Source organism: Cherax quadricarinatus, chromosome 2 (assembly GCF_038502225.1).
Source record: "Cherax quadricarinatus isolate ZL_2023a chromosome 2, ASM3850222v1, whole genome shotgun sequence".
Lineage (NCBI taxonomy): Eukaryota > Metazoa > Arthropoda > Malacostraca > Decapoda > Parastacidae > Cherax > Cherax quadricarinatus.
Window position 1 is genome coordinate 19900820 of NC_091293.1, and position 24002 is coordinate 19924821.

Genomic DNA, 24002 nt, shown 5'->3' on the forward strand with positions numbered 1-24002 from the left:
GGAGGACCTGTATTTAGAACTTTGCATTTGTCTATATTAAACTGCATCTGCCACTTCTCCGACCATTGCATCAGTCTATTCAAATCATCCTGGAGTGCTCTAATGTCTTCATTAGAATGAACTGACGGCCTATTTTGGCGTCATCAGCAAATTTGCTTATGTTGCTGTTTATTCCCTCATCTGTGTCATTTCCGTAAATTGTGAACAACGGGCCCAACACTGACCCCTGTGGAATACTGCTTGTGATGTGCCCCCATTCTGATTTCTCCCCATTCATGCAAACTCTCTGCTGCCTATTTGTCAGCCATGCCTCTACCCAAGAAAAAATTTCTCCTCCTATTCCATGTGCCTTAAGTATCCTCACTAGCCTCTGATGTGGAACTCTATCGAAAGCCTTACTGAGGTCCATATACCCAATATATTCAATACCACGATCTACCTCCTCAATCACCTTAGTGAAAAAGTTAGTAAATTTGTAAGACAGGAATGCCCTTTGTAAAACCATGCTGAGTTTCATTAATCAATTTATGCCTTTCAAGATGGCTACAAATTGCTTCGGCAAGTATTGATTCCATAAATTTTCCCACTATGGAGGCAAGGCTTATTGGTCTATAGTTCAAAGCTAAGGACGTGTCACCTGCCCTGTAAATAGGTATTACATTTGCCATTTTCCAATTCTCTGGCACTATGCCAGTTTGTAGTGATGTATTGAAGAGATTAGCCAAATTTATGCTAAGTTCTTCTTTACATTCCTTTAAAACCTTTGCAAACAGTTCATCAGGGTCTGGGGATTTCTTAGGCTTTAATTTCTCTATTTTTCTAAGGACCATGTCACTATTTACCCCAATTGTGCATAGTTTATTATTGTCTTGTTCTACGTAATTCATTATTTCTGGAATTTCGCTAGTATCTTCCTGAGTAAAAACTGAGAGGAAGAGTTTTGAAAAGTTTGGACATATCCTTTTCACTGTCAGTGATCTGGCCTGACTTACTCTTAAGTGGGCCTATCTTGTCCCTAATCTTACTTCTGTATACCTGAAAGAACCCCTTTTGGGTTAGTCTTCAAATCCCTTGTGACTTTAGCCTTATAATCCCTTTTTGCTTTTATTCTTTTTTTTTATTTCTCTCTTAATTGAATATGCTGATTTCTTAACTGCCCATCCCCTCTTTTGGTACGCCTATGTATGCCTTTTTTTGACCAATGAGATGTTTTAATCTATTGTTTATCCATTTGGGATCATTTTTGTTAGATCTAATTTCCCTACTCTGAACAAAAGTTGTCTGGGCAGCTATAACTATGCTCTGAAAAAGTCATATTGGCAATCAACACCACCCACATGACCCATAGTCAGGTCAACCCAGTTTAGCCCACCCAGGTAATTTCTCAGTCCCATGAAGTCGGTCAAGTGAAAGTCTGGGACAGAGATTTGATTGCAGTTATCTGGGTAATTCCATGATATATTGAAACTAAGTGATTTGCGATTGCTTTACCCAAGTTCATCATTAACCTCAAGATTATTAACCCTTTGAGGGTTTTGGTCGTACTAGTACGTCTTACGTGTAGGGGTTTTTGACGTACTAGTACGCATAAATTCTAGAGGCCTCAAATCTCGTGCGAAAAGGCTGGTAGGCCTAGGTGTGAGAGAATGGGTCTGCGTGGTCGGTGTGCGCAGTAGAAAAAAAATCTGGGACCCAGTGGTGCATTGTGGAAATGCCCTCTTAGTAAACAATGTCCACCATGCCTCGCGGTAAGAAGCTCCTCACTCCTCGGCGAATTGGGACACTTTTGTTCCCCAGTGACAGTTTTAATAGTGATGGAAGTGCCAGTGAAGATGAGTTTCGTGGTTTTAGTGAGGTTTTGACCGAAACTAATGACCATAATATCGGTAATAGTGAGGAAAACCCAGACGACCCTCAGCCTTCCACCTCTGGTGCTGGGCCCTCTTGTTCACGTTCAGTTGTTCCAGAACCCAAGAGGAAACTTCTATTTTCCCAAATCCCAGACTCAGATGAGAGCATGGGTGATGATAGTGATAGTGAATATGAACTACAAGCTCTTCAAACTAGTTCCAGTAGTGATAGTGAAGTGCAATATTCCCCAGTGAAGCGTCAGTATATACGACGATATATGCGCTCTGGTAGTGTGCCATATGTTATACCAAGGGGAAGGAGTGTATCTCGGAGTACATCCCGTGGCTGTACAACAGGAACAGACAGTGAAAATGACGAAGATACTGTTGCAATTGGGATGGAAAATGTGCGTGGTGGTAGTGGTGCCGGCGGTGAGGCACCAGCAGTGGGCCATGCTGCCACCCATGCTGCCACCCACGCCGCTGCCTCAGCTGATCTAGAACAAAGGCCACCATCCCCCACTCACCCACCACACCAGCCTCCACAACCACAACCTCCACAACCACAACCACCTGTCAATGTCCAGTACCCACCAGCAGACCGCACCTGGGATTGGCAGGAAGCTGTCAATTTTGTTCCAAATCCCCACCAGTTTGATGACAGCCAAAGTGGAATACGGCCATCTTGTGCACTTGGGAACAATGCCACTGAACTGGAATGTTTCGAGTTATTCTTTGACGAACCACTGATGAAAAGTATTGTCATGGAAAGCAACACATACTATGAGTACACCATGGCAAACACATTACTTTCACCAAAATCACGTCTACACCAGTGGAAGGAGGCAACTGTGGCTGAGATGTATCTTTTCTTTGCCACAATAATGCTTATGCCACATGTGTATAAGCACAAAGTGAAATCATACTGGTCAACAGACCCCCTGATTGCAACACCAGGTTTCAGTGATATAATGCCAGTGAATCGATTTGTGCTAATGTTACGTATGCTTCACTTCTCAGATAAAACCAGGCCTGACAGAACTGACAGGTTATATAAGATTAGGAATGTGTTTGTGTATCTGAAACAGAAATTCAGTACGCATTTTTATCCCTTCAGGAAGCTTGTAATTGACGAGTCTTTGATTCTGTTCAAAGGAAGACTCTCTTTCAAGCAGTACATACCAAGCAAGAGGAAACGCTTTGGTATAAAGTTGTTTGTGCTTTGTGATTGTTACAATGGTCTGGTATTGGATATTATTGTGTACACTGGAAGTTATACATTGCAAAATACCAGGAAGTTATTGGGCATCTCAGGTGATGTGGTTCGAACAATGATAGAACCATACCTTGGTAAGGGGCATATATTATATACAGATAACTGGTACACAAGCCCCTCACTCAGTGATTTTTTGCGAGTGAACATGACAGATGTGTGTGGCACAGTGCGTGCAAATCGAAAACATATGCCCAGGTTTGACGCTGGCACTCGTAGGTGAGGTGCAGGCGTTTGCTGCCAATGACATCATGGCATTTCGGTGGCATGACAAACGAGATGTCACACTGTTGTCATCAATTCACCCTAATGAAATGGCAGACAGTGGCAGGCAGCATAGAGAGAGAAATGAACCCATTCTAAAACCTGCAGCTGTGATTGATTACACCTTCAACATGCATTCAGTGGACAAATGTGACATGCAGATTGGGTTTGCTGATTGTGTTCGCAAGAGTTATAAGTGGTACATCAAACTGTTTTTCCATCTTCTGGACATTTCCATGCTCAATGCATATAATATGTATAAGATGAGCACCAGAAACAAACCACAGTATGGCGAATTCTGTTTGTCTGTCATCAGACAAATAGTATTCAAGTACCAAGGAACAGCACCTGCAATTGACCGCCCACCAAATTATCAACAACTACCTGCTCGTCTGAAGCATGGTGATCACTTCCTGGTAAAACTGCCTGCTACTGCTTTCAAGAAAAAGGCTCAGAAGAGGTGTTACGTCTGTGCACATACAAAAAAACGCACACAACAATGCAGACACACTCGTTTTATGTGTGAGGAGTGTAAAACACCACTGTGCATGACACCATGTTTCAAAGAGTTCCACAGGCTGCAGAACTTCTAGAAACATTCCCTGTGACTGTATATGTGTATATAAAATATAGAAAAATAGTAATAAACAACATTTCATATCGTTTGTTTGTGTAAATATTTTCTGTAAACAAAATAATGACAACAGTGTTTACACCCTTATTGTGTAGTATTGAAAAAGAAATAACTTACAAAATACTGATCATGTTGGCCTCAGAGGCCATAAAAGTTACTCAGAAAAAGAAAAATTGAAAAATAATTGAAAATAGTACATAAAAAAGTAAATAGAAAAATACCGGGTGACGGCAGTCGGCGATGTTACCATATGTTGTTCAATTTTGGCAAATTTCACGCCTCCATATCTCGGTAAGTATTGACGTTAACATTTTTTTGTTTAGCCTATAATGTTTAGAAAAAAAAACTTTTTTCATAAGAAAAAATAATTTTTTTTTTTTTGAAATTTGGCCGACCCTGAGAACGAGTTTCGGAGAGGGCCTGTCGACCCTCAAAGGGTTAATTAGCGATTCTTTGTTGCCAAGAACTAAGTCAAGCAGGTTGTTTCCTCTAGTTGGTTGTCACAAACTGTTTTAACCCCTAAACGGTCCAAACGTATATATACGTTCTTACTGTTAGCGCCGCAAACATAGATCAAAGTTTCATTTTTCCTACCTCCAAATTTGGAACGATTGTCCTGAGACGCCTGGTCAGCATAGAATCGGTCTTAACACTCGGTGTGGGCAGTGTATTAAAAAAATCTGGGACCACTTAGTACCTTGTGGGAGCACCAGTTCAAATGAGCACTAGCTAGAGCAAACAGCATGGCAAACACATGGGATTCACTGATTTCATGTAGTATTAACACACTCATTTTAAGAGGAAAGTGATGGTTACCGTGAGTTTAGTGGCTTTGAGGTGGATGTGGCCATAAGTGGTCGAGGAAATATCACAAACCTCAATAATAACCCATGTGCAACATCTGTGCAACACCCTTTCAGAATGTCTTATAACCTATGCCCTAAGTAGAGAAACAATTCTGGAATGTGTCTATCTTTGTCCGTCTGTCTCTCTGTGTCTGTGCCTCTGTCTCTATCTCTATCTCTATCTCTCTGTCTCTCTCTGAATCTATCTCTGTCTATCTGTCTCTGTCTATATATATCTCTCTATCTCTATCTGTTTCTCTGTATATCTATCTCTGTCTCACAGGTACACAAATACAATTATGCATAGTGTAAATTACCCAGAATAACCCAAAAAATCCAGACGAAGTGCTATACTGTGCCTGTAGATATAATGCGTAAGCATGACTGGCAAATACGTATTTACACTTGCTCAGGAACCAGACTTGATGACGCAGTCGTGTGTAATACCTGTTTTTTCACAAGTGGCTCTGAGAGAGAGACAAGCAGACAGACACAGATAAGCAGAGAGATAAAAAGAGCTAGACGGGCAGATAGAACACTAGACAAACACGCACAAATAACCCACACATAGAAGACAGGAGCTTATGACGACGTTTCAGTCCGACTTGGACCATTAGTGTGACTTTGTAAATGATCCAAGTCAGACCGAAACGTTGTCGTAAGCTCCTCTCTATGTGCGGGTTATTTGTGTATCGTTCCAGTCACGGGATTGTGCCTTTTTCTGTCATTTTAGACGAACATGTTTATGTGTAACAGTGAAAACAAAGCCAGGGCAGTGGACCCTCATCAAATACCACCACTTATCTTATCACTGGCAGCAAAGGACTGACACTTGTCTTGCATCATGCTTCAAGGGAACTTATTATGATTATTATTATTATTATTATTATTATTATTATTATATACTCCCACGTATCCAAGACATTGCTGGGACCTATAAATACTTTGTAAATATTCCTAGACAAGAGTAAATGACCAAGGCAGGTGTAAATGTCCACCTGTCAGTGTGTTTGTGACAATTTGAGTACAATTTCAGTACCTAATATTAGTGTCGGAACAAAGATAAGTTATGAAATGACAAGAACTACTATAAATTGTAATTATCAGAACATAAAAATGAGAAAAAAAGGTATATCGGCAACACTTCTGTCAGTGGCAGGACTCGATGTTGCCATCAGGTGAGCATTAAGTGTCAACTTCACAGCCTCATATCTCGGTAAGACTAACCCTAATTTTTTTTTTTCCTGTAACACTTAGAAAAATGCACTCTGTCTATAAATTTTTTTTTTTTAAATATTTGGGGCGCTGGCAAGAGAAGGTACGTACAGTGGTCCCTCAATAATCGTAGGGCTCAAGAGTCGTAATTTTCGGAAATCGTAGCGAAATTTTTGTAAAAACATGGGCTCGCTAATCGTAGATTGCCTCGCGAATAGTAGTTCGTCCGGGACGCGTACGCACGCTCTGAGCCGGGGCAGCCTCCCTTCCCATCCAGTGTGGCATTGTTTACCAGTGAGCGACGGTCCCCTCACTTGCTCATACGAAACATTTCATAATATTCCATTCATTTTAGTGCTTGCAAATACAGTGGACCCCCGCATACCGTTGGCATCACATAACGATTAATCCGCATACCGCTTGCTTTAATCGCAAAAATTTTGCCTCGCATACCGCTTAAAAACCCGCTCACCGCTGTTCGTCCGAGACGCGTCCAATGTGCGCCCTCAGCCAGCCTCACATGTGCCGCCCGTGCCATTGTTTACCAGCCAGCCTCCGCGGTAACATCCAAACATACAATCAGAACATTTCGTATTATTACATTGTTTTCGGTGCTTTATCTGGAAAATAAGTGACCATGGGCCCCAAGAAAGCTTCTAGTGCCAACCCTACAGCAATAAGGGTGAGAATTCCAATAGAGATGAAGAAAGAGATCATTGATAAGTATGAAAGTGGAGTGCATATCGCCGACCTGGCCAGGTTGTACAAGAAACCCCAATCAACCATCGCTACTATTGTGGGCACCAGAAAGGCAATCAAGGAAGCTGTTCTTGCCAAAGGTTTAACTGTGTTTTCGAAACAAAGATCGCAAGTGATGGAAGATGTTGAGAGACTCTTATTGGTGTGGATAAATGAAAAACAGCTAGCAGGAGATAGCATCTCTCAAGCGATCATAAGCGAAAAGGCTAGGAAGTTGCATGAGGATTTAATTAAAAAAATGCCTGCAACTAGTGCTGATGTGAGTGAATTTAAGGCCAGCAAAGGTTGGTTTGAGAGATTTAAGAAGCGTAGTGGCATACATAGTGTGATAAGGCATGGTGAGGCTGCCAGTTCGGACCACAAAGCAGCTGAAAAATATGTGCAGGAATTCAAGAAGTACATAGACAGTGAAGGACTGAAACCTGAACAAGTGATGAAACAGGCCTGTTTTGGAAGAAAATGCCAAGCAGGACCTACATTACTCAGGAGGAAAAGGCACTCCCAGGACATAAGCCTATGAAAGACAGGCTTACTTTGTTGATGTGTTCCAATGCTACTGGTGATTGCAAAGTGAAGCCTTTATTAGTGTATCACTCTGAAACTCCCAGACCGTTCAGGCAAAAGAATGTCCTCAAGGAGAATTTGTGTGTGCTGTGGAGGGCAAACAGTAAGGCATGGGTCACTAGGGACTTTTTCTATGACTGGTTACACCATGCATTTGCCCCCAATGTGAAAGATTACCTAACTGAAAAGAAATTAGAACTTAAGTGCCTCCTGGTGTTAGACAATGCCCCTGGTCATCCTACAAACGTGGCAGAGCGACTTTATGGGGACATGAAATTCATTAAGGTGAAGTTTTTGCCTCCTAATACCACTCCTCTCCTGCAGCCCATGGACCAGCAGGTTATTGCAAACTTCAAAAAACTGTACACAAAAGCTCTGTTTGAAAGGTGCTTTGTAGTGACCTCAGAAACTCAACTGACTCAAAGAGAGTTTTGGAGAGAGCACTTTAATATCCTCAATTGTGTAAACCTTATAGGTAAGGCTTGGGAGGGAGTGACTAAGAAGACCTTGAACTCTGCTTGGAAGAAACTGTGGCCAGAATGTGTAGACAAAAGGGATTTTGAAGGGTTTGAGGCTAACCCTGAGAGGAGTATGCCAGTTGAGGAATCCATTGTGGCATTGGGAAAGTCCTTGGGGTTGGAGGTTAGTGGGGAGGATGTGGAAGAGTTGGTGGAGGAGGACAATGAAGAACTAACCACTGATGAGCTGATAGATCAACTTCAAGAGCAAGAGGCCAGACCTGAGGAAACTGGTTCAGAGGAGGGGAGAGAGAAATTGAAGAAGTTGCCTACTACAAAGATTAAGGAAATCTGTGCAAAGTGGCTTGAAGTGCAAACCTTCATGGATGAAAATCACCCTCACACAGCTATTGCAAGCCGTGTTGGCAACCTGTACACTGACAATGTTGTGAAACACTTTAGGGAAGTCATAAAGGAACGAGAGGTACAGGCCACTATGGACAGATATGTTGTGCGAAAGAAGTCCAGTGACTCTGAAGCTGGTCCTAGTGGCATTAAAAGAAGAAGGGAAGTAACCCCAGAAAAGGACTCGACACCTCAAGTCTTAATGGAAGGGGATTCCCCTTCTAAACACTAACACACTCTCTCCCCTCCTCCCATCCCATCAATCATCACCAGATCTTCAATAAAAGTAAGTGTCATGTAATTGTGCATGCCTTTTTCAGTTTGTGTGTATTAAAATTAACATTTCATGTGGTAAAAAAATTTTTTTTTCATACTTTTGGGTGTCTTGCACGGATTAATTTGATTTCCATTATTTCTTATGGGGAAAATTCATTCGCATACCGATCATTTCGCATAACAATGAGCCCTCTTGCATGGATTAAAATCGCTATGCGGGGGTCCACTGTACTAAATAAGCTACCATGGCTCCAAAGAAAGCTAGTGCCAAGCCTTTGGTAAAGAAGGTGAGAAATACGACTGAATTTAAGAAAAACATTGAACAACATGAAAGTGGTGTACATGTGGCCGAACTGGCCAGGATGTATAACCCTATACAACCATATGTTCCATCGTGGCCAAGAAAAAGGAAATCAAGAACGCTGTTGTTGCAAAGGGGGTAAATATGCTGATAAAAATGAGATCACCAGTACTCGAAGAGGCTGAGAAGTTATTATTGGTGTGAATAAACGAGAAACAATTAGCAGGAGATAGTATTATGACGTCGATTATTTGTGTACGGCTAGGCAGTTGCACAACGATCTGGTAAAGAAATTGCCTGCAACTAGTGGTGATGTGAGTGAATTTAAGGCCAGCAAAGGTTGGTTTTAGAGATTTAAGAACCGTACTGGCATACACAGTGTGGTAAGGCATGGTGAGGCTGCCAGTTCGGACAACAAAGAGGCTGAAAAATCTGTGAATGAATTCAAGAAGTACATAGAGGCTGAAGGACTGAAACCCGAACAAGTGTTCAATTGTGATGAAACAGGCCTCTTTTGGAAGAAAATGCCAAAGAGGACCTACATTACACAGGAGGAAAAGGCACTGCCAGGACACAAGCCTATGAAAGACAGGCTGACGCTCATGTTCTGTGCTAATGCTAGTGGGGATTTCAAAGTGAAGCCGTTACTAGTGTACCATTCTGAAAATCCCAGAGTGTTCAGGAAAAACAATGTTATGAAGAGTAAATTGTGTGTGTTTTGGAAATCTAATAGTAAGGCATGGGTCACGAGGGAAATGTTCGTCGAGTGGTTCAATGAAGTGTTTGGCCCTAGTGTGAAGAATTACCTCCTGGAAAATAAAATGGATCTCAAGTGCCTCCTAGTAATGGACAATGCACCTGCTCATCCTCCAAACTTGGATGACCTAATTTTCGAGGAGTTTGGGTTCATCATAGTAAAGTTCTTGCCCCTGAATACCACTCCTCTCCTCCAGCCCATGGACCAGCAGTCATTGCAAACCTTAAAAAAAATCTACACCAAAGCAATGTTTCAAAGGTGCTTGCATGTGACCTCAGACACTCACTTGACCCTAAAAGATTTTTGGAGAGAACATTTCAGCATCCTCCATTGCATAACTCTTATAGGTATGGCTTGGGAGGGAGTGACTACCAGGACTTTGAACTCTGCTTGGAGAAAATTGTGGCCAGATTGTGTCGACAAGAGGGATTTTGAAGGGTTTGGGGCTGACCCTGATGAGCCTATGTCTGTTGTTAAATCTATTGTGGCACTGGGGAGTTCCATGGGGTTGGATGTGAGTTTGGAGGATGTGGAAGAGTTGGTGGAAGACCACAACAGAGAGCTAACCACTGAGGAGCTGCAAGAGCTTCGGCAGGAAGAGCAACAGATCGCAGCTCAGAATCTTGCTGCACAGGAGGAGGAAGAGAGATGGAAGAAGGTGCCTTCTTCAGAAATTAGGGAGATTTTTGAAATGTGGGGTAAGATGGAAAGATTTATGGAGAAACATCACCCTGACAAGGCTGTTGCAAGCCATGTTGGCAACATGTACAGTGACAAAGTCTTGGCCCATTTTAGGGAAATGTTAAAGAGACACCAGAAACAGAGCTCTCTGGACAGTTATTTTGCGAGACAGAACTTCAGTCACTCTCAAGCTGGTCCCAGTGGCATTAAGAAACAGAGAAGAGAAGTAACCCCAGAAAAGCAATTGGTACCTGAGGTGTTGATGGAAGGGGATTCCCCTTCCAAACTGTAAATAAACCAATCTCTCTCCTCCTCCAGTCTTCCATACACTAAGAAGAATTGCCAATAAAGGCAAGTGTTATGCTGTTAATGTTTCATTCATCATGTCCCATTGTATTGTTTATGTACTACATCTATATTTCACAAAAAAATTTTTTGTTTTAGTACTTCTGGGTGTCAGGAACTGATTAATTGTATTTACATTATTTCTTATGGGGAAAATTGATTCGAAAATCATAGATTTCGATAATAGCAACACCTCCAGGAACGGATTAATTACAATAAATGAGGGACCACTGTATATATATACGTTTGGACTGTTTCAGAGTTAAAGAGCAATCTTGAACCGTATCAAGAAAGTTGCTAGAATCGAGATTTCCTATCACATTGTTCCAATCAATTTGGCTAAAGTTAAAATTTCCCATTAACACATTTTCATATCTAGATGCCTTATGAATTTTGTCCCAAAGCAGCTTACTGTGCTCCCTATCAAGGTTTGGGGGGGCCTATAAATCACACCCAAAATTAATTTTTCACAACCCTCGAGAAACTGTAGCCAAACAGATTCTGTGTCCGATGTTTCTAATTTTATATCTTGTCTAACACAAGAATTTAAATTATCTCTGACATACATTGCCACTCCACCACCCTTCCTGTTGACCTTATCAGTGTGGAATAGTTTATAACCCTGTATGTTGCATTCAGAAGGCATTTCCCTATCTTTCAAGTTGAACCAGGTCTCCGTTAAAGCAATAACGTCTATATTACCTGCACTTGCAAGTATGTAATCTTAGCTCATATATCTTATTTTTTAGACTCCTACTATTTGTATACTAAACCTTAGCCCTTTAACTGTCGCAAGTCCCTTTCTGAAACTGTCATTCTATGTCGCAAAATTTTTTGGAAAAAAAAAAAAAAAAATCTTATGAAATGATAATCTTTTCCCCATTGGTAAATGACACCAAAAGTACGAAATTTGGTCGAAAACTCACGGAATTACGCTCCCGCAGAGTTAGCAGTCTCGGCAAGATATACGCATTGGGGATTTCGCCGATTTTGAGCCCTGTTTTTGGCAAATTCCGTTGTTCCGGTTGACCAAACTCATAGCTATTTCTTTAGAACTCCATTTTTTCTATCAACTGAGTACAAGAAACCGCCCATTTACTGATTTGAACCACCCAATGAAGTGGTCAGAAATTGGCAATTTGGCAAATTTCATGCAAATTAAAGAAGATGCCAATTTCAAAACAGGGTCCAGAATAAACAATGTAGACATTCCTGGCACTAAAATAACATATCCTCTGTTCATTAGTCATTTCTCTAGGCCCCTCTTATATTACTATTGCTTTCTATTTTGATTTTTTATTAATACAAAAAAAAAAATACAAAATTTACTGTTATGCAGACTACTGCATTATTGTAAATATGGTATAAATAATATCAGTGCACTAGTGAAAGAATATTAGACTCCCCAGTTGACGTGTATTGGACGTGTGGTATGAACTGCTTACTCTTAAACATTGGTAAAAATCAAACATTTCCACTACTTTGAGCTCAATTTTAAGGTCATTTTCATCGTGAAACTAATCAAAATCATCTCTATTTCTGCAATGTGTTTTCCATTTTATCACGCGAGACCATGAAAATGAGAATACAATGATAAATGCTATACGAAAATACACCTCAAAGTCAGCGCTTTAATTAAAAAAAAAAGGTCAGTGTTTTTTTATTATGCACTGCGTGCTGCAGAATTTTTTTTTATGTGGTGCACACTGACCACACAGACCCATTCTCTCACATGTGGGCCTACCAGCTTTCTCCTGCTTGATTTGAAGCTGCTAGAATTATTGAGTATATATACATCCGAAACACTGGCTTGTAAGACGTATATATATGACCAAAATAGTCAAAGGATTAAGGGAGCTAGTCACTCGTTGCCCCCTACTAACTCTCTTTGTTCACTGAACAATTGCTTTGCCTTTACTAACAACTTTATTTTGAATATTGTCTTTTAAACATTTCCCTGAGGTATCCTGGTAATATCTGCTGTTTTCAACCCTAATACTGCAACCTGATTGTTTCCCAGACACCCACACCTCTATAATCTATCAATTTAAAGTCCTATACAAGTCACCAATGATCTCCTCAATCGAATTAGCTAATGCAACCACTCCAGCCTCAGAGAGATGAACCCCCCTCCCATTCCTGGCATACTTATCATGCTTGCCATATAATTAGTCCCAGTTATCAATGAATGGGATTGCACGTTCCTTGCAATCCCATTCATTGCTGTCTAGCCAGCAATTTATACCAATTGCCCTAGACGTCATTCAATGTCCACTCCCCTTCTAGGCAAGATGCTACATATGATTGGGATCCCTCCCTTAGACCTAACTACATTTATGGCTGACCTTAGAGCAACTGCCTTTACTACACAGCAACAGAAGCCAGTACTGTCCTCAGCAATGCCAGATATATTACAATTTTGAATTACAATATTAGATCCCTAAGTAAACATTTATGATGACCTCCTGGCACTCCGAGTCATTAAAGACAATCTTCTCCTGTATTATTCTTACTGGCCTAAGCAAGACACAATGGACATCTACACACTACCAGGATACACAGCAATCCACAACTGCAGGCCAGAAGAAATTGGGGGAGGTATTGCTATTATTATTCTAATGGACTATCATGTAGCAACACCATATCTTTCAATGATAAATATGGTGTATATTTGCAAACTTCTCTGTAAAAAAAAAATTAAAAACCCCTATAGCAATTGGGACCATATACAGGCTGCCTCGTACTAATATCCCAGCCTTTAGTGATAAACTAAACACTGATTACAGATACACAAATGAATAAGTACCACCTACTACTAGCAGGAGACTTCAACATTAACCTTGGCCTAACAGATGACCAACATAAAACTGACTTCATTAACAATATGAACAATACACTACTCATACCAGCAATTACAAAATCAACAAAACTAACTGAGACGAGTGCAACCACAATTGACCACATATGGACAAACATACTAGTCCCCTTTAACCCTTAAACGGTCCAAACGTATATACATGTATACGTTCACCTGCGCAGCACCCCGAATATTGAGAAAAAAAAATTTTATAGGAAAAAAGAGCATAGACCTAAGCTCAGTTGACTGGCCTACAAAATTTTCTAGTGCTGTTGGTATTGATGAATGGGTAGACATTTTTAACCCTTTGACTGTTTCCGACGTATAAATACGTCTTACGAGCCAATGTTTCTGACGTATTTATACGCACAAATTCTAGCGGCTTCAAATCAAGCGGGAAAGGCCTGGTAGGCCTACATGAGAGAGAATGGGTCTCAGTGGTCGGTGTGCACCCTATGAAAAAAATCTGGGACCCAGCGGTGCATTGTGGGAACGCCATGTTAGTCCATTTTCACCATGCCTCTTGGTAAGAAGTTCCTCACTCCTCGGTGGATTGGAGGTCTTTTGTTCCCAAGTGATAGCTCTAACAGCAATGAAAATGTCAGTGACAGTGAATTCCAGGGTTTTGAAGTGAGTGTTACCGGAAAAAGTGCCCAGGATAACGTAATTAGTGATAAAAACCCAGATGACCCACAACCTTCCACCTCTGGTGGAAGGTTGTGGGTCCTGTACCAGGACGAAAGAGGAAAGTATTTGGTCGTGTACAACACCCAGATGTTAGCAGTGATAGTGATAGCGATTTCAAGGTCACTGAAAGCAGTTCTAGTGACAGTGAGAGTGAATATTCCCCAGTGAACCGGCAGTATGTACGACGTAGTATGCGGTCTGGTAGTGTTTCATATGTTGTTCCAAGGGAAAGGAGAAACTCTGGGAGCACATCCCGTGGCCCTACACCACGACCTGATAGTGAAGATGACGATATTGTAACGATGGGTATGAATGATGTGAGTGATGGAGCAGGCAGTGGTGGTGATAGTGAGGGTGGCACGGCCCATGTGGCACCATCAGCGGGCCACGCTACTACCCACGCTGCTGACTCTGCACAACAACCAGCCTCACCCTACCCCACACTCCCACAACCTGCACCACCACAACCTGCACAACCACAACCACGGTACAATATCCAGACCCCACCAGCAGACCGCATCTGGGATTGGCAGGACGGTGACGAGTTTGTTCCCAGTCCCCATGACTTTGATGAAACACAAAGTGGAATAAAGCCATCTTGTCCACTTAGGAACAATGCCAGTGAACTGGACTGCTTTGAGTTATTCTTCGATGAACCCCTGATGGACATCATTGTCAGGGAAACAAACACATACTGTGATTACACCATGGGAAATACAATTCTCTCACCAAAATCACGGCTACACAAGTGGAAGGAGACAACTGTGGCAGAGATGTACCTGTTTTTTGCCACAATAATGCTTATGCCACATGTGTATAAGCACACTGTCACCACATACTGGGCAACAGAACGCCTGATTTCAACTCCAGGTTTTAGTGACATTATAGGTGTCAATCGTTTCCTGATACTTTTACGTATGTTACACTTTTCAGACAAAACCAGGCCTGACAGAAGCGACAGGTTATATAAGATCAGAAATATGTTTATGTACCTGAAACAAAAGTGCTGCATGTATTTTTATCCCTTCAGGAAGCTTGTTATTGATGAGTCCCTGATTTTATTCAAAGGAAGACTCTCATTCAAGCAATATATACCAAGCAAGAGGAAATGCTTTGGTATAAAGCTATTTGTACTGTGTGATTGCAGAAGTGGTCTAGTTTTGGATATCATTGTGTACACTGGCAGTAATACTTTGAGAGATACCATGAAGTTATTGGGTATCTCTGGTGATGTGGTTCGAACAATGATGGAACCAAATCTTGGTAAGGGGCATATGTTATTTACTGATAACTGGTACACAAGCCCCTTACTCAGTGATTTCTTGTAAGTGAACTTGACAGACGTGTGTGGCACAATGCGTGGTAATCGTAAACATATGCCAAGGTTCGACGCTGGCACTCGCAGAGGTGAGGTGCAAGCCTTTGCTGCCAATGACATCATGGCATTTCGGTGGCATGACAAACGTGATGTCACATTGTTGACATCAGTTCACAGAAACGAAATGGTACCCAGTGGCAGGGACAACAGAGAGACCAATGAACCCATTCTAAAGCCTTCAGCTGTCATGGACTACAACCTCAATATGTGCTTAGTGGACAAATGTGACATGCAGATTGGGTTTGCAGACTGTGTACACAAGAGTTATAAGTGGTATATAAAACTTTTTTTCCATCTTGTTGATATCTCTATGCTAAATGCTTATAACATATACAAGTTGAAGACCAACAAAACACCAAAATATGGTGAATTTTGCCTGTCAGTAATCAGACAAATAATTGCAAAGTACCAAGGAGCAACTCCTGCAATAGACCAGTGCCCACACACGTCATCTCGTTTCAGGCCTGGTGATCACTATCCCATACAACTGCCTCCTACTACTGCCAAGAAAAATGCTCAGAAGAGGTGTTATGTATGTATGCATACCACAAAACGCCCACAAACACACAGACACTCGTTTTATGTGTGAGGAGTGTGAAGTGCCCCTCTGCATATACCCATGTTTCAAAGAGTTCCACAAGCTGCAGCAGTTCTAGGAACGTGTTTAGTGACTGTACATATGTATATATATTATGGAACAATAGTAATAAACATTGTTTTGTATTGTTTGTGTAAACAAAGTGTATACACAAACTAATAGTGATAAAGTTTGTTCTGTTATTGTGTTGTAAACAATGAGTGTATATTTGAACAATGCACCTTACATTGGTCTCACAGGCCACATAAGTTCCTGGAATAGAAAAATATTGAAAAAATGCAAGAAACCTTTGAATTAGAGTAAATAAAAATACCGGGTGGGCGGCAGTCGCCGCTGTTGCTGTACGCACGTCACTTTCTGCAAACTTCGCGGCTCTATATCTCGGTAAGTACTAATGGCAAAAAAATTTTTTTAGGCTTAAAACACTCACAAAAATATTCCTAACATTTTCATAAGAAAATTTTTTTTTTCGAATATTTGGCGACATAGAATGACAGTTTCAGAGAGGGGCCTGAAACAGTCAAAGGGTTAAACAAAGTACATAGACTATATAACACTGTCCCATAAAAACTAAACAGATCACTAATAAAAGACTAAGTTGCCCATGGCTTACTAACAACATCCTAAGATCCATCAATATGAAAAACAATATAGAGGCGCTTAATAACTAAAGAATTTATCAAACACACTCGGATCTGGGCACCACAAACCAAACATCTAGTAATAGTATTGTATTAACTACACCAAATGAACCGATATAGCTAATTGATATAACTAACCCTAGACTGCTTCAAGAGGGTGGACAAAGGTAACAAGTCTCACCAGGAGCTTGAATCAATGCCATCGACTTCAGATGCTACGACATTCAGGCCAACACCTTCTCACTGTCTGCTTTATTAAATTTATACAACCTCTCCTCACTTAACGACAAAGTTCTGTTCCTAAGACCACGTCATTAAACAAATTCGTCGCTAAGTGAGAAAGAAGCATACTATAATGCTAGTGGGTTTGTGTCAACCATCTTTAATATTGTTTTAATGTCACCTTTGCACCATTTATAACATTTCTGATATATTTTTAAATGTTTATACAGTAGTGTATTGTATAGTGAAATAAACAGAATAGTAAAAATCAGCTCTAATATACATTATTTAGGTATAAATACTGGTCAGAGAGCCCGTCATAAGTCTCAGGCGTCGGTAAACAAGTACACTGCTAAGTGAGGAGAAGCTGTATTTACAAACTTTATATACTGTATACGTATACATGTTGGACATGTACTGTATACGCATACATGTTGGATTTATGAATAAGTGGACTTATGAACGACCACTTGGAACCGAACCTGTTCTTAAGTAGGGGAGTGACTGTATTGCTCTATTTAGTGATTTGAGTGGGTACTGTACTTCATTTCAGTCTATTTCTCCACCTTTCCATATTGGAAGAACTGAAATTTTGTCCTCACTGAAAATCATATTGTTGGCCAAGGAATACTAGAAGATTTGCTGAAGATTCACTTGAAGATTCACTGTATCTTTGAAAAATGCCAGTCTCAGTCTGATGTCATCAGTAAAGGAGGTTATGGTGCTATGATGTATGTTCTTGTCTATGTGGGATATATGAAAGAGGAACTGAAGTGGGTCAAGTACAGTGCCTTGAATACAGCTTTTCACTGTGGCAGCCTTTAACTTCAGTTTGTTTATTACTATGAGTTCTATTTGATACAATCCTTAAGGAGTACTTAAGAATTGCTAAAGTCTTCAGAGCTCAAGGTAAAATAACAAAAACTTAACCCAAATTCTACTAACCCTCCAAGATTCCTACACCAAGTTTAAAACTGCTAAAGCCTCCCACATTAGGAAGATTAATTACCTCAAGCTCAAACTTTTTAATTTAGAACAAGCCAATGACATTCACACAAGTGCAAGCAACAATCAGCAGACTTGGTGAATAAATATCACTTGACACTAAGATTAATGACAGTATCAACAAAGGAAAATCATGCATTGATGTACAGTTCACCAACTTCCTCCAAAACCACAAAGATCAAATTGAGCAACAACTTTCTAATGCTGTTGTTAATAGCAGTACTCTTTTCCCCAGACTATTTCTCAGATTCCTTGCTTCAGACCATACTTCAACTCGTTAAAAAAAGTCATGTAAATATAAAGAACGGCAAAATCGAAGAACCACGATTGATAAGTAAACTGAATGGGAAAAGAACAGGAATGTTAAAAGTCCACTCTTGTTAGAAAAGTAATTACCTAATTCACTTAGCCATAAGTTTGAATGGAGAGGTGTATGTTAATGGGTGTATTATCAATAAAAGACAGAACCTTCTCTACAGACTAAGGAAACTCCACCTATCTTGTCCCTAATCTTACTTCTGTATACCTGAAAGAACCCTTTTGATTTAGTCTTCAAATCCCTTGCAACTTTAGACTCATAATCCCTTTTTGCTTTTATTTTTTTTCTCTTTAATTATACACATTGATTTCTTAACTGCCCATCCCCTCTTGATACACACATACATGCCTCTCTCTTCACCAATGAGATGTTTTAAACTATTGTTTATCCATTTGGGATCATTTTTGTCAGATCTAATTTCCCTACTCTGAACAAAAGTTGTCTGGGCAGCTAGAACTATGCTCTGAAATACATCATATTGGTAACCAATACCACCCACCTGACCCAGTCAGGTCATCCCAATTTAGCCCACCCAGGTAATTTCTCAGTCCCATGAAGTCGGCCAAGCGGAAGTCTGGGATAGAGACTTGATTGCAGTTATCTGGGTAATTCCATGATATAATGACACTAAGTGATTTGTGATCACTTTCCCCAAGCTCACCATTAATCTCAAGATTATTAATTAGTGACTGTTCGTTGGCAAGAACCAAGTCAACCAAGTTGTTTCCTTTAGTTGGGTCTGTCACAAACTGTTTTATAAAGCAATCCTGAACCGTATCAAGAAAGTCACTAGACTCAAGATTTTCTGTCACACTGTACCAATCAATTTGTCTAAAGTTAAAATCTCTCATTACCACAACATTTTTATATTTAGATGCCATATGAATTTTGTCCCATAGCATCTTACTGCACTCCCTATCAAGGTTTGGGGGGGTCTATAAATCACCCAAAATTAATTTTTCCACAACCCTCGAGAAACTGTAACCAAACAGATTCTGTGTCTGATGTTTCTAATCTTATATCTTTTCTAACACAATTTAAATTATCTCTGACATACATTGCCATTCCACCACCCTTCCTGTTGAATCAGTGTGAAATAGTTTGAAGCCCTGTATGGTGCATTTGGAAGGCATTTCTCTATCTTTCAAATTGAACCAGGTCTCTCTTAATAGCAATATCATCTACACAGTGGAACCCCAGATTTCGGCCATAATCCATTCCAGAAAGTCAGCCTAAATCCGAAAAGGCCGAAAAATGAAGTAATATTTCCCATAAGAATTAATGTAAATACAATTAATCTGTTCCAGACACCCAAAAATATTAACAAATACATTTTTTAAAGGTTAATTATAGTTTTACATACAGAAAACAATAAAATAAATACAAAGCACAAATTTTAATGATAAATGAACATTACATACCTTTACTGAAGATTTGTTGGCGAATTGAAGAAGGCGAGGTCGGGAGAGGGAGCTGGGGTTATTGATGGGAAGGGGAATCCCCCTCCATAAGGACTTCAGGTATCAAGTCCCTATTTGGGGTTACTTCCCTTCTTTGTCTTTTATTGGCACTAGGACCAGCTTGAGAGTCACTACACCCGTCACACAGAAAAACTGTTGAGAGATGCCTGTTTCTGGCATCTCTAAAATTTGCCTGAAGTGAAACAAGGTTTTGTCACTGAATTCTATTGTGTTTCTCACTTTCTTTGCCAAAGGGCTGGCACTAGGAACTTTCTTTGGGCTCATGGTGGCTTATTTCGCAATCACACTCAAACAACCACAAAAAGCAATGGATTATAACGAAATGTCTGGATGAATGTGCAGTGTTGCTCGCTCACCCAGACACAGAGCCAGACTGAGTCACAAGTCATCAATGACTCTCAATCAAATTGGCTAATGCAACCACTCCAGCCCCAGAGAGATGAACCCCATCCTTTGCATACATATCACATCTGCCATAGAATTTGTCCCAGTTATCAGTGAATGAGATTGCAAGTTCCTTGCAGTACCTGTCTTGCCAGCAATATATACCAATTGTCCTAAACATCCATTCATTGCCCACTTCCTTTCTAGGCAAGATGCTACATATGACTGGGATCCCTCCCTTAGACCTGACTACATCTATGGCTGACCTGTACTTATCCAGCAGCTCTGTCTCCTGCCCTCCCCAATGTCATTTCCACCAACACTGAGAGATAATGGGCTTGTTCCCATTACCTGACATCATATTATCCAACTTACTATGTCACCAACACCAGCTCCTGGGAGGCGCACACACTGACCTTCCAATCTGTTACAAAAAGCACGATCTATATATCTTATCCATGTCTCCCACAATCAGAATATTCTTACCTTGATTAGCAGGGTAGTCAGTGGTACCTTTAACCTAACTAACCACTGAAGTATACTCATTCTGGAGAATAGAGAATCGATTTCCTACCTTCATATATTCTCTATTAACCTTCCTCATCTTCCTTCTCCCTGAATTGTGAACCACTTGCCACTTAAAGCGGCTGCCACTCTCCAGTTCACTGCTGGTAACTTTTTCCTCCTTACCGGCTTTGTCATTTTTGTACAACAGTTGCATAAGGGAAGGGCAACTGACACCATATTTTCAGGTAAGTACTGTATGTACTTTACTTTCGTTTTTTTATGCCTAGCTGTATTGAGCACTTAATATATGATAGTGTAAACGTGTTATCAGGCATTTAAGATGCATTCAACAATAAAAAAAAACTGCTCTTTTCCACCTGCTAGCAATTCTTGCTATGGGATTTGGAACCTAAGAGCCGTACAAATGGGGCCCTCCTGTACAGTGCTAGCCACAGCATTATGCCATCCCTCCCCCACACACATAGCAAAACACAAACACATACGTACCATGAAAGATTTTAGTGGTACCTTGAGTTTTGTACAGCTCCCAACTCAAACAACTATGTAAGTGCTTTTTTAAGTGTATTTTTGGGGGTATTAAACAGACTAATTTACATTATTCCTTATGGGAACAAATTGTTTCAGTAATGGCACTCAAACAGCCTTCTGGAACGAATTATGGCCAAAACTTGGGATATCACTGTACTTTATATATTTGCATACTTACTGAGGTTCTAATACTCGGTGCTGCATCCTTTACGTTTAATCACGTCCCTCAGCCATGAAAGAACTCTCACAAATCCTTGAGGGTTTGGGGAGGATTATTATCCCACGCCTCATGCAGAGCAGCCTCAAGCCATGGGACGGAACGGATATCCTTGCCCAGCAAACATAGTTTCACTATTGACCAGAGGTTCTCAGTAGGGTTTAGGTCTGGGGAATTGCCTGGCCAGCCATTAAAGAACCTCACTTCACAGTCCTTAAGCCACTGAACTACAGATTTGGTGGTATGACACGGTGCACCACCCTACATAAAAACCCTAGCACCACACTTGTCAAACGCTTCAGGTAAATTGTCACACAATAACTCCAGGCAATTATACTGGTTCATATACTGGTTTTTGGAAAGCACAATGAGTTCAACACTCTGAGCACTGAAACACCCCCAAACCATGAGTGAGTCTGGGTATTTGGTGGTCCTACACCAAATACCCAGGTGTAGCGTGGGTCTAGCGGGTCACCACCTCTGGGCCGGTACACGTCCCCCATGGTTACAGGTGACGGTGAAGGTTGCTTCATCACTCCAAAGTACTTCAGACCACTGTTGAGGATTCCAGTGAAGATATTTCTTTGCATAATCCAGCCTACATTTCTTCTGTGGCTTGGAGAGGATTGATTTCTTAACCTGGCAGTGACTACTGTAGCCCAGTTCTGACATGTCTGTTAACAGTTCTTACATACACCTCTGAGAGAAGATGTGGGTTCTTTTCTTTCAATTCTCTAGCAGTTATCTTAGGTGTACTCTCTAACTGCTTCTTTAACACAGTTAAGGTATGAACAGATGTCTTCTTCGAGGGGCCAGGTTGAGATTTAGCAGACAGTAACTCAACACCGCAACCAGCCTTGAAACGCTGCACCAAGTTCCTCACTGAACGCTCGCACACACACACACACACCAACATTCTCCACTGTTTCTTTCATCTGGTGCCCAGTTTTGTGAAGCCCAGACAGCGTTGCTCCCCATTTGTGCCACCTAGCGACAGGTGGTGCAATATTACAAGCAGGTGGGGTTTAACTATTACACTGTATAGACGAGTAACAACACCAAACTGCATCAGCAATGAATACTTTTGATACTAATATTGCAGATGCTAAACTTCTCAGATGAACTTAGACATGGTCACCCTAACTGGTTATGATACTGATAGACAATATTAGCTTTACTAACAACTGATTATCTAGAATGCAGGGGTCATGAAGGTCATGAAAGCAAACTAGATAGCAGATTAATCAAAACTGAAGCACAAGCTACATAAAACACTTGTAATGAAGGGATCATTTGTCAGTGGATGACTAACTAGATTTTAAGGAAATGTAAAAATATTATGCTGCAAAGTTTAATTAACTTACCATCAGCTGCTGAAATAAAATGCTTGCCATTTGAAGAGAAGCCACCACTTGTGAGAGATCCTGAGTGTCCTTTCAAAGATGCTAATAATTCTGGGTGAGTAAACGGCACTGAAGTTGCAGGTTTCCGCCAAATCGTTGGTTTTTTTTTGGATGCCTTCTGGCTTATATTCTTTGATGAGGCAGATTCTGAACTTCGCTTCTTTTGACCTGTGGATTCGGAGATAACTTCACTTGCTTTACCATACAAAGTAGCAAAAACTTGTCATAATCGTGCTGCATTCATACAAATTGTCATTACCTCCAGAATACAAAATAAAGTAGGTCCGATAATCAACTTTATAAAACCTCCTCAATTACAGTAGTATTGTATTTAATGGGAGAATTCAATTTTATAATGCAATATCAAAATGTTTATTACTTTTCTTCAATCATAAACAAATACGTACAGTGGACCCCCGGCATACGATGGCACCAACATACGTTAAATCTGGCATACGATACATTTTAACGCAAAAATTTTGCCTCGCCACACGTTAAAAAACCTGCCACACGCGATTCGTCCGGGACGTATCCACATGTGGCCTGAACTGCCCCGTGCGTGCCAGTGTTTACAAGCCAGCCAGTGTGCTCACATCCAAGCATACATTCAGTACATTCCATATTATCACAGTGTTTTTGATGCTTGTTTCTTCAAAATAAGTCACCATGGGCCCCAAGAAAGCTTCTAGTGCCAACCCTGCGGGAAAAAGGGTGCTAATTACTATGGAAATGAAGAAAGAGATAATTGCAAAGTACGAAAGTGAAGTGTGTGTGTCGGAGCTGGCCAGGTTGTATACCAAACCCCAATCAACCATCGCTACTATAGTGGCCAAGAAAACAGCAATCAAGGAAGCTGTTCTTGCAAAAGGTGCATGTCTGTTTTCTAAAGAGATCGCAAGTGTTATAAGATGTTGAGAGAGTGTTATTGGTGTGGATAAATGAAAAACAGATAGCAAGAGATAGCATCTCTCAAGTGATCATATGTGAAAAGGCTAGGAAGTTGCACGAGGATTTAATTGAAAAAATGCCTGCAACTAGTGGTAATGTGAGTGAATTTAAGGCCAGCAAAGGTTGGTTTGAAAGATTTAAGAATCGTAGCGGCATACATAGTGTGATTAGGCATGGTG

General features: G+C 40.7%; 1 protein-coding gene across 2 annotated transcripts in view; it reads right to left on the reverse strand.

Moving 5' to 3' along the window:
- LOC128688289 (uncharacterized) overlaps positions 1–24002 on the reverse strand; it is a 70764-nt gene that overhangs the window by 41145 nt on the left and 5617 nt on the right. For both annotated transcript variants that reach the window (XM_070087550.1, XM_053776072.2), the window contains exon 2: positions 22837–23043. In XM_070087550.1, the coding sequence (XP_069943651.1) occupies positions 22837–23043 (207 nt within the window). The remainder of the gene's footprint in view (positions 1–22836; positions 23044–24002) is intronic.